Source organism: Perna viridis, chromosome 15 (genome assembly GCF_037379345.1).
Source record: "Perna viridis isolate PV_CMFRI_1.1 ecotype Kerala chromosome 15, ASM3737934v1, whole genome shotgun sequence".
NCBI classification, from domain to species: domain Eukaryota; kingdom Metazoa; phylum Mollusca; class Bivalvia; order Mytilida; family Mytilidae; genus Perna; species Perna viridis.
In genome coordinates this window covers 1,520,252-1,542,647 of record NC_142459.1, presented here as the reverse complement: position 1 = coordinate 1,542,647, position 22,396 = coordinate 1,520,252, and the positions used below count along the sequence as shown (strand labels likewise).

General features: G+C 33.1%; 1 protein-coding gene across 1 annotated transcript in view; it reads right to left on the bottom strand.

Annotated features, from left to right (window-relative positions):
* LOC148596482 (uncharacterized) overlaps positions 1–22,396 on the bottom strand; it is a 141,474-nt gene that overhangs the window by 61,383 nt on the left and 57,695 nt on the right. The window contains exons 14-15 of the mRNA XM_088563120.1: positions 2,048–2,158; positions 366–440 (exon numbers count right to left, since the gene is read on the bottom strand). Of these exons, the coding sequence (XP_088419246.1) occupies positions 366–440; positions 2,048–2,158 (186 nt within the window). The remainder of the gene's footprint in view (positions 1–365; positions 441–2,047; positions 2,159–22,396) is intronic.

Genomic DNA, 22,396 nt, shown 5'->3' with positions numbered 1-22,396 from the left:
TTCATCTCCCACTAAAATTAACCAAATCACACCAATAACTCTTGCAAAATATTTTTATTCTCAAAAGTGCAACAACCAAATGAAAAACTAAGACTTGTTATGTGGTCTACATCTGTTTCTAAACAAGAAATAAAACTGAATTCGGTGGGTTTTTGACATGCATGAATCACCTAGTGTCTGATTTTTTATAAAGAATAATACTTCAAAAATATAGAAGCTAGGTATGACCTTAATAATATGAATGTCATCATTGCAACCACATTTTCTTCCTTTTGCTCAATATACAACCTAGACATGCACTCACTTGATAATTGTCACCAAACCCAACCCCCTTTTCTTAATATACAAGCTAGGAATTCACTAACCTGCTGAGAGCTAAGCCTGGAAGGATCATCTTCTCCCTCAATAAATTCTGAAGTTCTTGTGTCGGCAGATGCAGCCTAAAAATCAAGAGGAACTACAGTATTACAGGAATTTTGAAAAAAGTATTGATAAGATGGAGTTGTTCCCCTTTGAACAGTTTGAAAACTGAAAAAAATCTAAAGTCGTTTTCCAATATTTCTAAGCTTTTAAGAAAAAGATTTGAATTGTTTGAACCAAGAAATGCAATGTAGAACAAATATAAATAATCATAACTTTAAGAAATATACATTGTATTAGTAGTTTAAGTGCAAAAATGAACAAGAAATGTTTCACTTTTCCTAGCTATAAAGGCCAATAGATGAGATTTGTGTGCAACTTATAATGATCATTAATAAGGCCCATTACTCTGAAAGGAAGAAATCAGAAAGAAACACCATTTTTGTGGAATGCCTATTTTAGTGGTCTGTCTAAAAACACTGAAGTCAATTCCTTGAAATATTTACTCAGAGAATTCAGAGGTCATGTTGCATAAAAATAGTAAGTCTAAAATTCCTTAATAATGTCACAAAATCTAAAACTACGAGTTGTAATTAACATCCTTTCTATTGAATTGAGACTCCTTTTTTAGGATGGATATTCCCTCTTTAGGACTAAGAATCCCTCTTTTGAATGGAGACGCCCTCTCATGGATGGTGACTTCCTCTTTTGAAAGGTGATCCATTTGAAATGGACACTCCCTTTTTTGATAGAAGACCCCCTATAATGAATGGAGGATCCCTCTTCTAAATGGAGACTCACTCTCCTTAGTGGAAAGACATAAATGCATGATTTGCTGTTTCTGATAGTCCCAAGGAATGATGGAGAAGCATGGCACATTTAAAGTTGTAAAAAAATTACAAAATTGAGTTCCAAACTAGTAGCTTTCTGATATTTTACACAGAATTAGTTTGAACCAATAATGCAATTACCAATTTCTAATATGCTTGTTATCAGTTGAAACATTACTTGGCATTTAAACAGGTTTTTTCATTTCTAGTAATAGGGCAAGTAGATACTTAGCATAAAAACGTGTATATATAAATGTGTTAATTAATACATGTAAAAATCTGCATTGTCTATACAATTAAATAATTAGTCAAAAAACACATTACATCTGTTAGGCATAAAAACCATATTAATACAGATAAGCACAATATCTTAATATTTCAAGGGAGGCAATTCAGTGAATTAATATTAAGGGAGATAACTGCAAGAGTAGAATGGATCACCATGCATTCTCTGACATTCAAAAATAAAAATGTGTATTTATCCATGAAAAAATTGATGTATATTGATCTTTACTTTACTTATAGCAGGTTACTATTTCTGTCCTGAAAGAGGGTTTTAAAAAAGTTTGTTTTTTGGTTATTTTTTTCAATTGACAAAACCATGTGAAAATTAAAATTTCGGAACAAAAATTTTCACATGACTAAAAGCTAACAATGAAATGGTATTGTCAACACCTATATTTTGTAATGGCTTTTTTTAGGGTTCTTTTTAGGATTAAAGGTACTCTTCTTTTGTCACACAGCAAAAATATAAAAAAAACTACAGATCTGATCATAGTATTGCTATACAAAAGATTTTTATTAATGAAGAAATAAAAAGCCAGAAATGCATTGAGATCCAAGGGAAGGTAACCTACTCGGAGTTGTAATTCTATCAAGTCGTGTCGGAGGCTGTCTGCCTCTTCTACAGCTATTTGAGCAGCTTGCTCGGCTGTCTGGATTTTTTTCTCCGTTTCAAAAATTTGGTCCTAAATAAGTACATTTGACATTAAATGAAGCTGAACACTTTTCACAATTAAATAACAAAAAAAAAAAATTTAAATTCCATAGTATGTAAACATCAGAAAATTAAAAAAAACCAAAATTGATTACTTAAGTAAAATTGTAGAACAATTAAAAAATAAAAAATCTTAAACAAAATAAAACATACATGATAAAAGAAACATTCACTCACACATTCATTCACTCAAACATACATTCACTCACACATTCATTCACTCAAACATACATTCACCTCACACATTCATTTACTCAAACATACATTCACTCAAACATACATTCACCTCACACATTCATTCACTCAAACATACATTCACTCACACATTCATTCACTCAAACATACATTCACTCACACATTCATTCAAAATTTTTTCTCACTTACTCAAAAACGGAAGCAAGTGAAAATCAAAGTTGAAATTTCTGTAAATGGATGTTTTTTGAGACAACCAGTGTAAGGTGAGGTCACATGACCTTGCTTCGTGATGTCACAGGCAATTTGTAATTTTGCAAGGTAATATCACAATTTAACATGGAAAATGAAGAAGGCATTCTCACTGATAATAAAATGCAACATTATTTCTGAAGAAATGGACTCAACCATTTCTATTAAAAATCTGAGATTTCTTCCACTCATAAGAGAAGTTTGAGATTTCTTCCACTCATGAGAGAAATTTCATTCAGTCTGTACTGTTTCACTTGTGTAAAATACAAAATATAAAAATCCAGTTTCTTAAAAATTCTCAAGCTAAGAGTTTACTTAAACCTTACTTAACCAAAATTTTAAACAATCAGATCACTTGAAATTAAATTGAAGAAATGAGGAAAAAACTCAACAATTTCAGGAAAATCACAACTTGAGATTTTGTTTATGAAACTCTGGGCAGGCCCCAGCACCACAAAACTTGAAAAATTACTTCAGTCTGAGAAAATTCCTAACTGTTTGTGACATCATCAATTTCTAAGACTTTGATTTGAGTTACCATTGAAGTTAAGAATATCCCTAGACATTTATTCAACTTTTGTGGTACCAGGGTCTGATAGGGACTGATGTGGCAGGATGGTCTACCTGTAGTAAGATCTAAACAGGCAGTTCTGATAGGGACTGATGTGGCAGGATGGTCTACCTGGATAGGGACTGATGTGGGAGGATGGTCTACCTGGATAGGGACTGATGTGGCAGGATGGTCTACCTGTAGTAAGATCTAAACAGGCAGTTCTGATAGGGACTGATGTGGCAGGATGGTCTACCTGGATAGGGACTGATGTGGCAGGATGGTCTACCTGTAGTAAGATCTAAACAGGCAGTTCTGATAGGGACTGATGTGGCAGGATGGTCTACCTGGATAGGGACTGATGTGGGAGGATGGTCTACCTGTAGTAAGATCTAAACAGGCAGTTCTGATAGGGACTGATGTGGCAGGATGGTCTACCTGGATAGGGACTGATGTGGCAGGATGGTCTATCTGGATAGGGACTGATGTGGCAGGAATGTCTACCTGGATAGGGACTGATGTGGCAGGATGGTCTACCTGGATAGGGACTGATGTGGCAGGATGGTCTACCTGGATAGGGACTGATGTGGCAGGATGGTCTACCTGTAGTAAGATCTAAACAGGCAGTTCTGATAGGGACTGATGTGGGAGGATGGTCTACCTGGATAGGGACTGATGTGGCAGGATGGTCTACCTGTAGTAAGATCTAAACAGGCAGTTCTGATAGGGACTGATGTGGCAGGATGGTCTACCTGGATAGGGACTGATGTGGTAGGATGGTCTACCTGTAGTAAGATCTAAACAGGCAGTTCTGATAGGGACTGATGTGGCAGGATGGTCTACCCTGATAGGGACTGATGTGGCAGGATGGTCTACCTGGATATGGACTGATGTGGCAGGATGGTCTATCTGGATATGGACTGATGTGGCAGGATGGTCTACCTGGATAGGGACTGATGTGACAGGATGGTCTACCTGGATAGGGACTGATGTGACAGGATGGTCTACCTGGATAGGGACTGATGTGGCAGGATGGTCTACCTGGATAGGGACTGATGTGGCAGGATGGTCTACCTGGATAGGGACTGATGTGGCAGGATGGTCTACCTGTAGTAAGATCTAAAGAGGCAGTTAAATGACTTGGCTGAAGAATTAATTCTTTGGCCAAATCGGTTTGTGGCTGGTTTGTCACCAAGCAATCCAGGGTTCGATCCTTGGTCGTGGAGTACATGTATAATTTTGTGAATCAAATCATTCTCTCCTGTTGCACTATGTAAAAGACAGTTTCTCTTGTTCATGTAAAAGACAGTTACTCTTGTTCAGCTGTTAATTCACCACAAGAAAAAATGCCAAGCGTTGCATTAAATAATGTTTTATAAAGAATACAAGCATGTTAATTTGTATGTTATTTCTCCTTTTTTCATCTTATCAACTCCCAATATTTTTAAAGAAGGTAGACCTAAGGTAGAGGACACAACTCTTGCAAATCATTGGAACGCTGGTATTCACCATTTTACATCAACCTCTGGTAAGCATTAAATGTAATTTGGACTGATTTCATTCTGGTTCATATGAAAGGCTGATAGACTTATATGAAATTGAATATGATACAAACATATCACTACTTTCAAGAGTTATGTCCCTTACACTAGGTCCTTAATGTGTTTAGGGTAATGTTGAAAAAAAAATATATTGACACCAACACAAATTCCCCTTCACAATATTAATGTTGTTTCAAAATTCATTAGGGATTTCAGTAGTAAGTTGGCTTGTTCAACTTTTGGAAAATCGTTTTGGCCATATTACTGAAGAAGGCCTATGGCTGAGACCGTTTTGAATCTCCCACATGAAACAATGTCAACATGGAGAATATCCTACATGAAGCAGTCTCAATAGGGAGAATCTCCCAGATGAGACAGTGTCAACAGAAAGAATCTCCAACATGAGACAGTGAGGGGGGGAGGGGGTGGGGGGGTGAACGGAGGACCCTCCAAACCCATCGACTATAATGGATAAGAGGTGGGTCCTCCATGTGTAATGAAGGGGAGAATGAAAAAATGGAAGGTAAGGAGTACATATGGATGGAACGACAGACATCCCGTTCGGTATACTGTGTTAGGAATTTAATTCATGGATACCAATTTTCATAGATTAGGGATGAAACACAAGTTAGTGGATTCTTGAATTCATGGTTTTGAGGTTTTCAGTTAACATATCGATGGAAATTTCCTTTTCGTTGGTAACCAAATTTAAGGGTTTGGCCTACCCAAGAAAACCATGAAAATTGGTACCCCACGAACAATGGTACTTTCACAGTATATCCTCCCTTTACCATTGCTCAACTTCTTTTAGAGAGACACACCCATATGAAACTATCATTGGTCAGTTCTACTGCAGAACATGCACTTTTTAATATTAACAAATCCCACTAGCTTACCTGATTCCAAATCACATATTGTTAATGAATGGCCACATGAAACTTAAATTGGTCAGTTCTTCTGAAAACCCAAACCTCATAAATGTTCATTTGCTTTACCTGACCTTGAAAAATGGATTGCCATACAAGGACACATCCATATGATACTATTTTGTCTGTTCAACATCTGACTGCCTTTTTTTCAATATTGACAAATTCCATTGGCTTATTTGAATTTTGATAATTATTTGTCATGGAGGACACACCCATATGATACTCTTATTGGTCAGTTCAGCATAAGACTCCACCCCTTTTCAATATTGACAAATTCCATTGGCTTACCTGAATTTTAATGATGTGGTAGCTCGGTGGATTGATATCAATGGCTTGTCTCAAGTCCATGTACTGTACTAGCTGAACAGCCATTATGGTTCAGTGAGGTTGTGGCCTTTTTGTAGGTCAAGGTCAGGTTAAATGTTTTCCAATATATGTTCAAAACACTGAGAAATATACTTCAACAGGAAACATTGTGCTTATTTTAAATCCAAGCTACGAATTGTCAATTTGAAGAACGTTTCAAATTCTGTAAGATTGTTCGTTTCACAGTTTGCAACCTTGAAGAGCACAGCAGATTAATTCCAAATAGGAAAAGTTCTCAGTCAATGTGTATAAGTAAATAATCCACAAAAAAAGTCTTTGATTCAAAAGTTTACAAAGTGCAATATTTTTTGTTTCTTCAGGCACCTGAGAGCACTTTGTATAATGCTACAATAGAGGAAATCTCCAATGTGATAAAATGCCACTTCAAATGAAATCAAACAGCTACATTGAAAAACACCACTTAAATGATTGAAAAGAAATTCAATCAATCAGAATTTCAAAAGATAAGTTTTATTGACAGGAATAATTGTACAGGAATGTTAAGGAATTATATATTATGTCAAGTTATTATTATCAGTTCGAACCTTTACTTAAATATCCTATTTATGAATATAAAAGATTTTCAATTGTACAACTATCATGGTAGAAGATTTTATTCATAATTCATAAGTCATTCTTTTGTTCTGTTATACCTAGCCTTTTAAAAACTTGTAAATATCTTATGCAATGAAAATAATAAGCAAATTGGTGGATTACTAGTCTAGTGGCAGTTCACTGGACCTTCGAAATATGTTACAAGAAAAAGAATGAAAATTAATTGTTTTTTGGAATAAATAGCTATAAATTTGTATATCATCTTATGTATGTGTCATTGTAAAAAATAGTTTATACAAGTACAAGTACTTATTTATGATATGCAATGAAACCCATCTAAACCAAACCCATTTGGACTTTAAAATCCAAAATTTAAAAATGTCTAAATTAGAAATAATTTTAGACAATATTTAGCAAAGGGTATTGATAGTCTGAAGAATGATTGAGGTCAACTTTTTAATTAATCTAAATAAAGAATTGCAACTCATGTTCAATATTTATGCATAATAAGATTTTTTTCAAAGCTTTATTTTAAGTAAATTATTGAGAGAGACTTTTTAAATTCATCATGCATTTCATCTTCATTCATATGGCAAGAAAACCAAAACAAACTATCTTCATAATACAGCAGTAAACAAAACAGAACAATGATAGGTGATTAATCACATTCATCTGGATACACTTATCACCTAACACTGCTCCCTCCTCAAGAATAAATTTCCACAAAATGTAATTTCTGTTCAATGAAAACAATGACTATCTCTCTCTATAAATTGAAGCATGGTTTGTTACAGGAAAACCCTGATCTGTTTATACTACTTGGTGACAATCCGTATTTTTCACCGGACTCTATGGAAATGATCCGTAAAATCCTGAACTTTGTGAAATTTTATCAAAGGTACTATGGAGGTATTCACAATCCGTAGAGCATAATTTGCAGTCAAAATCCATAGTAAATACGGAAAATCTGTAGAAGTAAACACATCTAAAAACCAGTGATAAATCTTACTATAGCAAAACATATACAAGTACTGGTACTCTTACTTTAAGGGCAGATGATCTAGAATTGCTCTAAAAATATATGAATTATGCTGATGTCTTGAACCTCCACAATCTCCCCCATGCTCATTATTCAAAATTTCATTACAAAATGCACATGTGTACAAGATGCTCTTTCTAAACTAGATGTACAAGATTCATAATAAATCATCCTGACATTAACCCCCACTCACAACCCCCCTCCCAGCCCTTATTTGATATTTTTGTTCTTTTCAATCCTACAAGGCTTTCCATATCTCTTAACAAATCCCGTTTTAATCACTCCACTCAATATCTCACAATTCACAAAAGATTTAAAAGCTATGATAGTCCCATTACAATCCACTGTCGTACATAACAACAAGCAAATTCTCCCTAACAGCGATCGTTTGTCCTTTAAGACATTATGTACACAAAACAAACAGATAGGGTATAAATCTTGAATTGATTGAAAAAACAATATTGAACATCTGAAGATAGGGGTAATAAATACCAAGTCTTTAAACAGGAACGAGTGATTTAGGAAGATGACAAAGTATTTTACAAGTACATATAGTTTTTATATATGAATAAAGAGTTCACGAGAATTACTGTGAAAGTACTATGCTTGGTGGGGTTCCAATTTTCATGGTTTTTCGTGGGTAGGCCAAACAACAAAAGTTGGCTCCCAACAGAAAGGAGACTTCCATGGATGTGTATACTGAAAAACTCCAATCCACGAATTCAAGAATCCATGAACTTCTGTTCCTTCCTTTATCAACGAAAATTGGTATCCATGAATTTTAGTACTTTCACAGCATTGAATCATATTTTATAAGATTCATGAAGATGTTGTTTTTGAAACTTTAGGAAAAGCTTATACAGTGAAAGAGTAATCAAGGGAACCAAGGTTCTAGTGGAAATCAAAAGAATGCAATCCAGAGATAAAGACCAGACAGGGAAAACAGACATTTACAATGAAGAACATGAAATAACCAACATAATGCATACATAGAAACAAAACCAAATGAGAAACTTGGACTCCACTAAAAACTGGGAGCATGGACCAGGTGCTTTTCAAGTAACACTTGCTGAGTTGCTCATAAAGAGTAAAGTCCAGGGTAGATTAAAGAGGAAAGGAAAACTATGACACAGTGAACAAATCATTTCTCATGGTGTGGATGGATACACCGTAATGAGACCTGACTAAACTGAACACATTTGAGGCTGTGTTTGGTTAAGGCAGGTGTTTGATTTATGCCTGTTGAAATAGATGTAGAGGGACTTCAGAAGATGTATGTTTAGACAGGTATCCAGCTTAGTAAGGGTTCAGACAGGTTTTACTGTAGTAATCACATTACACTGCCCCCTCCTCCAGACAAATTAAAAATAAAAATAATCAAATTTTAGTTAATAATTAAAAAAAAAATACAGAACATTCACCTTACACTGCCCCCCGCAATTAAAAAAATGGAAATATTCCCCTTACACCTCCACAATTAAAAAAATGGAAATATTCCCCTTACACAGACCCCTGGAATCTGGATTGTTACTATTTTTCAACCTACAAATAGCAACACTAACAAATCAATATCTTATGAGAAATTCAACAAAAGTAAAGTTTAATAAAGAGTATTGTTCAAAAATCTTTTTATTCCCAGCACAAAAAGAATTTAATAACTAAATTCTGGGTAAGGTGGGTAAAATAAATGGAAGTTTATAAAGAAATTTACAAAAATGACGAAGATCGATAACTAGAAATAAAAGAGTACAAATTCAAGGGGAGGGAGTCCAGGAATTTAAAAAGGGGGCTGAAGATAAATGGGCATTCCAGGCAATTATTTGCTATATTTTGTCCACATAATGCAGGGAATTACCAAAATTTACCCAAAAAAACGCGGAACCCCATGAATCCCTCACTGAAATTCCAAGCTTTCTGATGTACAGATGATTCAGACCTGTTTAAACTAAACCCTAAATACATGTACAACTGACTGGTATCTGCCTTTAAACTATTATTCAACTTAGGCAGTATTGGACCCAATGGACTTAATAATTCAAAAACTTTATTGTCTACAACTATTCTACACAAACAATAGCTGTCAATGATAATAGTGCAGTTCTTTTTTCTTCCTCAAAGTAAAGTTGTGGATCTAGAGGAAAGTGTGGATTTTGTGGGTTGAACCCCCTCCCCTTTTTATTGTGAGAAAGTTATGTTAATTTTGTGTAAAATTGGCAAGTGGCAGTTAGCCTGGAACCCACCTCTTTTTTTAAACCCCTCTATAACCCCATTTTGAAACTTTACGAATCTCTCCTGGAAATTGCATGTAGAGCGATTTTTTAGGGATGAAAATGTGAAAAAGACACATACATGTATATATACCAATCAAAAAATGCAAAAATTTACCTTTTTTCACAATATCCATGAAAAATGACCAATTTGCTAATTTAGTAGTTCTCCAGCTAAGAATCATGCAAAATAAGTCTCACGGTTGGAGAGTCTACATATTTTTATTTTTGATATTTTGTGTAAAATGTTATAGTAAACAGAAATTAACATGTGGCTTTTCATATAACCCTTGTTCTTAGGAGATAAAAAATATATATAATGTACTGTAAAATTCAAAATTAAGAGAGATAACTCTGTAAATGACATTAAAATAAAATATATTCTGATAGGATGTTCAATGTGGATTATCTACTAAGAGCTGACAGATTGGAATGAATAATTATATATTTCATTATATAGACTCATTAAACAACTTAATAATAAAAATGTGTTTTACGACCCCACACCAAGGATGCTGTGACCTATATTTTTCACTTAGTCTGTCTGTCAGTTGCTAATAAAAAGGATGAAATCAACTTCAAGTCTCATGGCAAATCTAACTCTAACTTGCATTGAACCAAAAAATTGCTCTGCAATTTAAAAATGTTGACCTCAGTGACCTTTAATGTCACTGCATGGGGCCAAATAAACATGAAATTTACAATGTATTCATATCTTTAAACTGATTTAGTATGAACTATCCTTAGAGAAGCCATAGACTAAAAAAAATATTTGATTTATTCATTAAATATAACAGTGTTGTATTTCCATATAGAGAGGTATATTTAATTAATATTGTAATGAGCATTTACAGATTTCTTTAAACAGGCCATCCCTTTAAAATTTCAGCTTTTTATTTGTTTAAATTTAAAAATCACCAGTTAGGGCCATTTTCAATGTTTCAGGTCAGATGGGATTTTTTTTTTTTTTTTTTTTTTTGGGGGGGGGGAGGGGGATGCACATCCTATCTACCTCCCCTCGGAGTCTACCACTGTCAGTGACTTTTTTCCTTATCATATCAAGATATGAAAATTAATGAAATCCATTATCTGGGAAAGTACCCAAAAAACTGCAAAAACCTATATTTTGGATGTTCTATTCATCTCTGCAATGAGAGTTGACCCCTCATTTTAATGCATTTACCATCATGCTTTCCTGTTTCAAGTATCAAATTTTACAGAATTTCATGCATTTTCTGACCCACGAAGGACAGAAATTATGACACAGACACTTTTTTAACACTACTGTGAAACGTGGAAAAGAATGTACACTAAGAAATTATCAGTGACTTTGGTAAATAACAATGCAAAGAAGACACAACAATTGTGGAAAGAGGAGTGAGATAATTCCACCAGCTTCTATTAAAGAATTGTACTTTAGATCTTTAAAAAATTTATCTAACATGACGGAACTTAGTGATATTCAGTATGATATAACACATACTGCCTGAGGGTGGTGTAATAGATCTAAACAATTAGAAAAGAATATCACCCTCAACTTTGTCTCGTGCAATATTCTTCCTTTGTCTGGTCATTTAGTATACCACTTTCAGCTGCAGGCAATATGTGTGTAATAGTGTGAAAGTATTTATATATTTGTGGGTATCAATTTTTGAGGTTTTTGGGGAAAAGCACAAGTCCATGAATTCCTGAATTCTTAGTTTTGATGATACTGTCATACAATTTAATGTAAATAATCCTTTTTGTTTAGAATCAAATTTCATGGTTTACCTTACCCATGAAATCCATGAAAATTGGTACCCCACAAAAAAATAGTACTTTCACATTATACTGCATTTTGTTCTGCTGTAAAAAGGGGGGTAGTTCTTTAATTAAAGGAGGTCAATTAAATAATGTATCATAAATAGGTTACATAGCAAGTAAATCCAGCGGGGAATATTAAAGTAGATTTTTTTTATTTGTTATGGAGATGAATACGATATTTGAAACTTCTGTGACCCATTGCATGTTTCTGACTTGCACTTGAATTAAATATTGAAATTCAGACTGTAGATCACAATGACAGCCGATATTTAATTTCTAAATCAGTTGTTATTTTCAAATCACCGCAGACAACCGTTTCAATAGAGGTATTGACTAAATAAGTCCAATACAAGAGAATATTAGTACTAATCATTTTTAAATTGAGGTCTTTAAAGTTGGATAAAATGACATTAAATTATAACTTGGGCAAAAATCATACAGAATAACTCACTAAACTGAACCCCAAATATACAGAAAACCTGTCTAAACCAGATTAGTTTTCAATCAATTTGAGTCAATTTGAATGTATTGTGCAACTGAGTAAACCTAAGACTTGTTTAATCCAAACATAATCTACAGTCCAAGAGGGGGATTGGTTTAGACAAGTTTCAGACTTGTTAAATCCAAACATAATCTACAGTCCAAGAGGGGGGATTGGTTTAGACAAGTTTCATACTTCTTTAATCCAAACATAATCTACAGTCCAAGAGGGGGATTGGTTTAGACAAGTTTCAGACTTGTTAAATCCAAACATAATCTACAGTCCAAGAGGGGGGATTGGTTTAGACAAGTTTCATACTTCTTTAATCCAAACATAATCTACAGTCCAAGAGGAGGATTGGTTTAGACAAGTTTCAGACTTGTTTAATCCAAACATAACCTACAGTCCAAGAGGGGGATTGGTTTAGATAAGTTTCATTTTACTACAAACACTGATTGTCCTTTTATCAATTGGACAACCCATTTTATTTGGGGGGGCTAATTATTTTGAGAAATAAAGATTCTAGCCCTGTACAAGTTGAAATAAATATTTTGACCTACACCTCCTAGAAAATAAACTTCAGGTACTTCATACAGTGTTAAGGAAATTATCTTGCCATATGTTATTGAAAATAAATATTCTAATCCCAAAAATAATTGCTACCACCACCTCCACTTCTGAATTAAATGGTACTCTCATAAAGACATGGTAATGCAATAGGAACATATTTGTAAACGCCCCTGCCACAAAAGCAAAACTATATTGTAATATCCCCATAGCGGAAAGGTAAAATTATAAGCCCCTGCCACTGCCAGAATTGCCAAAAAAATGCCCATGCTAAACAATACATAACTATATGCCCCTTGCCACAAAGGCAAAAAAATGCCCCTTGCCACAAAGGCAAGAAAATTTCCCTTACACAAAGACAAAAAAATTTTAAAAAAGGGGGCTGACTTCTAGTGATTTTTTTATGTAAGGCGATCATAAAAAATTCCTAGATTTTCATCCTACATCTAAATTAGGCATGGTGGGCAATTCTATCTTTTATATTTTATCAATTTAAGGGAAAAATGCTGTCGATGTGAAAGAAATTGACCTAAACCAGAAAAAAAGCAAAATAAAATCTTTTAGGGAAGGTGAAAAAATTGGGTTGGGAAGGAATGAGAATCTGGGATATTTTTTATTTTGGCTTAATGTAATCTTCCAAACTTTTCAAGCAAAAATAAGGATGGATCTCATCGTCGGATCCACCTATAAATATGTGAAAATTTATTACATTATTTTCATGAGAACTTATTTTCTGTTTTTTTTCTCTCTTCTTTCAGATGTTTGTTTGTTTGTTTTCTTGCCATTTATTATTTTATGTTTACATCACCATTTAATTTCTCTTTTATCTTGTTATTTTTTTAATCCTTTTTTGAATATTAATTGTAATAATTCTCATTTTACAATATATTTGAACAGATGAAATAATATAGTAAAACAAGTCTTAAGTAATTTTCAACTTGAAAGCGAAGTAATTATATATATATATATATATTATATAAGATAAGTGGTTTTACTTCACAGGTAAAGTTTATATTGACAGGTTATTGCTTAAAACAGGTGGTCACTAAGGCAGGCTGGACTGTATTTTTTATTAAATCTTTTTATTATATATGTTTTTTTAAGTCTCATTACAAATGTCTTGGTGATGCTCTCCTTAACTTTAAATCTTTTCTGCTTAGACAAAACAAAAATAGCATAATGCAGACTTTTGCTTTTTCTCACATGGACTTCTTATTTAATACTTAAAAAAACCCAAGACCTACCACTCTTGAAAGTAAAGTTGGACCCCAGCATATTCATGAGTTTTAAGGGAAAGTTGAAGATATGGTCATTAAGAAGAAGTCATTAGAAATATTTCTATAGTAATTCTTAAAAAAAACCTCTATTCTTCATAAATAAAAAAAGATTGGATTTGCAACATTTTATAAAATGTCAATTTAAAATCAATACTTTTTAATAAAGACAAAAATGAATTTTTCCTTTATCAGAATGATTAAGAATATAATATTCTTCAATTCTATCCTTGTATACCTCTTTCAGTTGTCATCACAGTAAGAAATCAGCACTTCACATCAAATAAAAGTTCCTCAATGGATTTTCTAAGATCACAGAGAATCTCCTATATTTCTCCAATTTCAATCAATGAAGAATTTCAGCTCAAAAATTCACAATTTTTTCTTCAATAAACAAACTGCATAAATATCCTCCTTGAAACAATAATTCCACAAAAATTCCAAATTCGTCAAATCAGGATTAAAACAAATTTAATCCTCTATTATGAGATTATACCACACAACAGAGCTATTGACAATTCAGTTGTGATAAAAACTCCTCAAAAAGTCAAAAATGGATCCATTTGATGAATCTTGATCATAAGAATGTTTGTACTTTACCACTTATTCCTGACAGGCATTGAGCACTTTATTGATTAAGATGACACTTTTTGCCTGTTAGTCGTTAGGATTATTACAAAACAAGGTAAATTGATCATGAACTTACAATTATTTTAACGTCACGCAATAATGCAATATAAAGACACAATTTACAGGTTAAAAAGTCTTAAGACAAAGTTTCATCAATTTTATCTAGTTGTATTAGATATTGACAGAATTTCACATATAAAGCCACATTGAATTTATTAGATTGACTGTAAACTTCAGGTATTGGAATTTTTTGCTTATATTTGACAAGCTTTAAACTAATGGCATTGTTATTAAAGTCAAGAAATCAAAATCTATTATCGTCTGCCACTAAGAGTATCAGAAATTCTATACAAGTATCGTGCAATTGTTTACGAGCTATTGATCAATCTCCAATACTTTCAAGACTTTCGAAACAGAGACGGCTTAATGAGACGAAACCAATTAATTGAAATTCTACCTTATCTCAATGAATGACAAAATCGACCATATGATCAATGGTAATTTAGAAGTCGTAGAAGGCCATCAGCTAATTTGCATATGTATAAAATCGTTAAGGTAACGACTTAATATCCTGTCTTGCAGATTCTATGCAGAACAGCTTAGTTTGGGTTAATATCTCTAATTATTTCTGCTATAATTGTAGCATCTGTGTCTCTTAGCAACCAAGCTTCTATAAGATAATGATCAGAATCACCTCCGATGAATGTTTGTCTTAGTAAAAGAATGGGCATCTAAGACCTTTTAGAAGATTGAATTTGAGATTGAATTGAATCTGCAGGAAATTCCAAACAAATAATCGATGTGAAATTAAGGCACTTTTAGTTCCAATTTGATACTAAATATAGACACTATAAAATAGTCTTCCACTTGTGTTCGATTACTTTAAACTCATGAAAAGCAGGAGACTATGGTATTCAATTTGATGAATAGCTACGAACAGCGAAAAAATCCATACAATAATTCATTCATTGCTGCTTCACCAAAATATTTTCCTCTCCTTAGAAATAGCTAACAATAGACAAACAAATATGTCAGGATCCAAACAAACTTTAATCCTTACCCAGTAGGGGGTTCATCTTCTTTTGTGAATTTACAGACTCATCACAGGCAGACATTTAAAAATAAAAAAAATTATCTTCCAGCAGATGGCACAACACTAAGAATTTTAGTGTGTAAAATTTGTAAAAAAGAAATTATCAAAAAAGCATCCAGCAGACGGCACAAACTCCAAAGTGTTACACACAACGTCTGCAGGTTAAAATTGTAAAGATTTGATATTCGTAATCACGTTGAGTTATTCAGCACTTAGATACAACACCACAGAAAAAAACCAAAGGTCACAATACAACTCGGTGATAAATTATAGTCGTTGGTACCCTGGGTTCTTTATCAGTTTATCGAATAGCTACATTTAAATTCTCAAGAAGTCAATCTTATATTACTATACAATTACCTTCTCAAATGTAGCACTGTAGTGCAATTCTGTTATTTCAATAACAATTTTCAATATTTATTCCCTTGAATTTAAAATCAATAAGGCATATAAAGTGCACCGTTGTTTAATTGCAAAAATTCAATATTCCTTCAAAATTAATATGTGTAGCCATTAATTCAAGCACTTATGAAATTGAGCGTTATGTTTATATCAGTGGTACAGAATCCAGGGCTCCAATTTCCCAATAAGGATTAATTTATTCTTGCAGTTTCAACAAATATTTGTCCATGCATTTCCCTCACAGATTTCTATCAATGGAATAAACAGCACTAAAAAATATAATCATAGGAGATTTCAATCGTGCAAACTTTTAAAAACACTCATTCACAAAACACACATAGTTTAGAAGTTTATTAATCAATCAACACAAACTTATAAAACAATCTTAAATCTGCTTCAGATTATCCCCTAATTTACAGGTAATCCATCTTAAACCACAGGTTATCCACCTTAATCTACAGGTAATCTGTTTGTAGATAATCTCCCCTAAAGTGTGAGGAGTTTTCAGATTATTACTTAATACATCCCATTTCCCACTGTCTCTCTTGTCGAAGGGAGATAATGTTACAAAAACTACCTCTCTGAGATAAAAAATTGCAATGCACGTATTTACTTGTCCCTGTCAAAATTTGTCCACAATAATTATCATCAGATTTGGTGACGTGATTTATTCTATTTTAATTCTATAGTCTTCTTTCCTTGTATACTTTGGATAGGGGTTTATTCAAATTAGACTTTAAATATTTGTCTATATGTAAGACGATATTCAAGGTATGACAAATGGCCCATATGGTATACAATACACATTGGCCTAATACTGAATGGAATCGATCATTTAAGAAATACAGGGGTGCAGGAAGGGGAAACAAATCTAAAAAGAATCAATCTTAAATGGATAAATATTAATCTCAGTATTAAGCTGGAGAATAATTCATCACAAAATCATTTCACCATTGAAAAATCATTAAATTCCATCAATAAAACTTACTGACAAATTAATATTAGCAACAAACTTAAATAATTTTACAATTTAGCTACTTCCTTTTTGATACCTCTATAAGTAATTTAAATCTACATGTTCAAATTAATCTTTCGTCAATTAAATTCTTTCAAATCAGTACTTCAATTTTTGACATAATTAACAAAGACTATCTTTTGCTGAATTACCTCCCTTTACAAAACAGTATTGAATTACCTCCCTTTATAAAACAGTATTGAATTACCTCCCATTACTCTGAGTACTTAGTTACAGGATATAAGTAGATGTCTGTGAACTCAACTGTAAAACTTGTTCACTTACAACAGAAAAACTTGAATAAACCAAACCTCTTCAAAATTTCAACAAGTATATTAACATTGAAAAAATTGATCATTTCCATCCCTGCATGAAAATAGTTTCATTCAACAAAAAAATCCCAAGCCACCTAACATGTAAATTTGAAAATTGTCCATTTCAACTTACATGTAAGTTATGTGGCCTAGGAATTTTTGTAGAATGAACTTTTTTTCATGCAGGCATCAAGATGATTAATAGAACGAAACACTATTTGTAGATCCCTGCTACCTTTTTTTACCACCATTGTTAATTTATACCTGTTAACATTTGGAACAGTCAATGTGGGACATACTCCCCAAATGACAAAGTCTCATGTAGGAGATTTTTATGTAAAAGCATATTTTTCATATGTAAAAATTCAATTTTTAAATATTTTTCACAGAAAATATTGAAATTTTAACCAAAATTAAAAACCTCCCAAAAAATCTTACATTTACATGTGAGAGAATCTAAATTGTTCATTGATTTTGTGGGAGTCTCCCCAAAGGTGGGTTGTTGATTTTGTGGGAGTCTCTCCCAAATGTGGGTTGGTTAACAGGTATAGTAAAATATGTAGTCTGATAAGATTTGAAAACTGCTGAAGTTCTCCACTTATCATTACAATGTCCCTTTTTGTCAGGTCATACTAATCACTTCTAAAGTTTCCATTACTTCCAGGGGTGGATACAGGGTCTCAGGTTAGGGGGAATGGTGTAAATAGAATTAAAGAAAATTTGTGAAAAATTGTGATTTTATGCATACAAAAGCGTTTTTTTTTGGCAATTCTTGGTGTATGTCTGGCACACCAGTCCTTGGATCAGTGCCTGACTTCATATGTTATTTTTTTTTTAATTTCACTGTGAATTCCAAGGGTGAATGATGTCTCGAAGGTGTAAATCATTACAAAGCTTGGAAAAAAAGTTCTTGATCAACATACACACAACATATACACTTTAGATGCATTGCTCTAGGTTTGATGTGTTTTCGTTAATGCTACATGCACAGCAATATGATCTGGAAGTAGATGGTGAAATCTCAGTATACAAAGTTCCCCATTTTGAAGAGTTATCTTACCCTCCATCAGATGTGTTTAAATTTCTCGTGTGTATTTATCAATCAAATACAGTAATTGAAACAAAAGGCAGCGAGCTACGTCAAGGACCCCCCCCCCCCCCCCACTAAGGAAGAAGATAAGTGTTAAACCTGAAAAGAAGGAGACACAGTACACATGTCATCAAGCAAAAGTAATACGTCAATTATTTAAGCATTCCTTACTAATTACTAAATTGTGCAGTAAACAGGAAGTAGATAAGTGACAAAGCTGAAAATCATGCAAAATCATAGAACCAAATATCAAAGCATTCTCTCTAACAGGAACAGAGAAATCTAACACAATAATTTAAATTATGCACCACCTACAAATTCTCACAGAATTTAGACAAGCAAGTAACAGGTTAATTGACTGACAGACAGACTGACTGACAGATGGATGGACAAGGTGATTGCAATATAGTCCACACTAATTACATTGGTGTGCAATTAGACAAATCTGAATGATAGAGATTATATACAATCCATTATCATAGAAGAAATTGACAAGCTTTGTAAATTCTCATAATCACTTTTCATATTGGAATATTATACCTTTTAACCTATTGAAAGCTCAAAGAGGGAGATCTCCCTCTTTTCAGCTTTTCTAAGAGGGAGATTTAGCTTGATGACCTTTTTGGCGAAAAAAAATAATTTTGCTAGAAATCCAAGTACAAAATAAGAGAGATATAAAATCTATGACAATCTTGTTAATCTACTTCGAGTTTCTAATCAATTTTTGAGTACAACTAATGGATAAATTATTGGTTGATTGTTTCTCAATGATTATCATGTTACATAAACATTGATTTATATCAATTTAATAAGTCATTTAGAACATAATATGTGCAATATTTCTGCTAAGAGGGAGATTTGTGTCTACCACATGGGAGACTTTCTCAAAGAGGGAGATTGACACAAAAGAGGGAGTCTTCTTCCTAAATAGGGAGGGTTAACAGGTGTGGAAACTCCTCATTTGTCAATCAGGTCATGAGGAGGGCTATAAGAGGGGAGTGAAAAGTTAAATCTACAGGCAACTTAACAATGTTCCAGTAATAATAAGTGAGTCCCTGGGGCCTCTTGAAAATCACATGAATACTGCATGAATTATGTCACAAAATCATTTTTTACCTATTTCAGGTCAATTTCATGAGAAAACATTTTCTTCTGAACCGGCTTGCAAATTTGAGGGGCAAACTACTCAAGATAATAATACGTAAATCAAAGTTCTCATGGTAAAATGTAAAATCATAGAATTTAGTTGACAGCTTTCCTCTTTTAATTGACAATTTTGACAAGAAGGTCAGGGCAAGAGACTTCATTATGGACACAAACCACCTCTGTGGTTTCAGGGTAGCATTCTCATTTTGAGTGTGGGAGGTCCAGTGGCGATTCCAGAGGGGGATAGCAGGGGGTTGTCAACTAAGTGACAATAAAGACTTTAAAACTGGTAGTCACTGCTTCTCCTCCAGGCATGTGGTATTTCAGAGACTGTCCATTTACAAACCAGGCAGTTCCTATGATATGGATGGTACATGGTAAATTTTATCCCACAGAATTTTTTCTTGTAATGTAATGTTTATATCACATATAAGTCCAATAGTACAAAGTTTTTTTTTTATAGACAATGGATGGCTCAGAAAACCATTTTAAAGTTGCCTAAGAAAGCAATCAAATTTTGCACAAAATGAAAGTTATCTCCCCTTTTCAATGATTATCAGTGTTTTCTATATAAATCATTTCTCTTTAACAAGTTGCTGATAATCAAAAACCAACATTCAACTTTGGGAAAGGATGCATTTGCAATATGAAATAAAACAAAAATTTGTTGAAAACAAAATTTGTCATGTACCACCCACTGCCTGGTTTTTGTGTGGATGCTCTCTTAAATGACAGAGTGATGGCTGGTTGGCTCTGAGTCAAAATAATGTGTCATTGTGGGGTGATATGCCTGTAGGCAGGCTGTTGCTTCTGTGAGCTAGCACAATAAAGATCTGACTCAGCAAGTCGGACTTGTATAAAGTTCAGTCTGTTCAATTGGTCAATCGCTCGTCCTCAAATGCACTGAATATCAATCATTATGGGAACATCCTCAAGGATTAATACATTTATACATTAACAACATGAGTCGTTTCTATAGACACAACCTACCTTATTCAGCAGACCCTCAATAATAAGGGTCGTAGAAAAGTCCACAAGCTCTGCTTCCGGTATTATTGTAAGTTTTTTCTTATCACTTCCCTCCATTACATAAAGTTTCATTGCAATCCATTGATTAGTTTTAATCTTGAATCTTTTAAAATAAAGTTTGTCTAGGTTTCATTTTTTTTTCAACTAAAAGTGTCAAAGCATTATTCATTTGTTGATTCACTGTCTCAATTCTTTTTTATCAAATTTCACAATATTTAAACAAAATGTGATGAATTTCCAAGGAACAGTTGAAAAAAATTCAATAATTATAGCTTATTACACCTTTTAGAAATACAACCCAAACTAAAGTTCTGGTAAGCAAAAAAAGAGGCTGTATGATAGCTGCATCACTATACAGAAGCCCTTTTTATACCATTTATGCAAATATTTCCAATTACCAATTCTTAAACCATAAAACCACCAAGCTCCAAGTACTGTACAGTTTTTTCAAAATATCATCAATATGTTTTCAGCAATGTTTTGACAAATGGCACTTCTGTGGTATCTGTTAATCCTACCAAATATTGATTGATTAAAACCCCCAAATTTTATCTTTATATTTGCCAGGTATCTACAAAGACCTGTATGTAACAAATTAGTTTCTTTCTGTCCACAAAACCCAATCTATAATAATTCCTATACATTTATTTACATAATTAAATTTCCTTAAATTGACGCCATAAACTGAGCAGGTCAAACAGTTAACTCATAAAGCAGCAATCAATATGTACATCCAATGTTTTAAATCAGAGGTCAAAATTTAATTGATAGGTAAATGTAACACATGGATTGATTAAAAAAAAAAATAAAGTATGTCCAGAAAAAAAGGGGGTTTCCAGGTTTCGTCTGGCTATTTTTTGGCTCATAAATGCTAGCTGCAATCAATATGGATATTCAGTATTTTAAATCAAAGGTCAACATTTTATTGACAGGCTAATAAAACACAGGTACAGATTCAAAACTTTGAAAAAGGGGAGGGTCCAGGAAAAAAAGGGGTTCTAAGTCATTTAATGATTATTTTTTGCCCAAATTTGCATGAAATCAACAGAATTTCCAAAACAAAAAGGGTTCAAACCCAAGAAAGGGGAGGGTCCTACCCCTGGTACCCCCACTGTTAAAGTTAGGATTTTTTTTCAAAAGGGGGAAGATACAAAAACTAAAGCATAACATAAAAAGAACTGAAAATGTATATACACAGAAAAACAGACAGCACAGAACCTGAAACCTCCAGTGAACTCAGTATACTAACTGATGGCAAAATATGTTTTGTCCATATTAAAAAAAAAATAATCTTTTTATCATAAGTGCTATAGAGAGATTAAAAAAGCCGTCTTGACAATCTATCGAGAACCTATCGAGAATCTATCAAGAATCTGCAAAATGTTCATGCTTGTCATCATTCTATACAAGAAATTTTAGTGACAATTTACACACATAAAATCAATTAAAAAACTCAAAATTTTAATTTCTATTATCTGTTAAACTGAGTGCTATTAAAAATTTGAGTTGTCTCCTTTTGCACAGTTGACAACGTAGGTACTGGTAATAAGAAAATTTTCCTAAATCTCAGAATGCCATGAACTACTTCAAAAAGTACAGGAATATAGAGTGTAACTTAACAAAAATATCAATTTTAAAACATCTCCTGTTCTGAAATCTAAACTCCGGACTGAA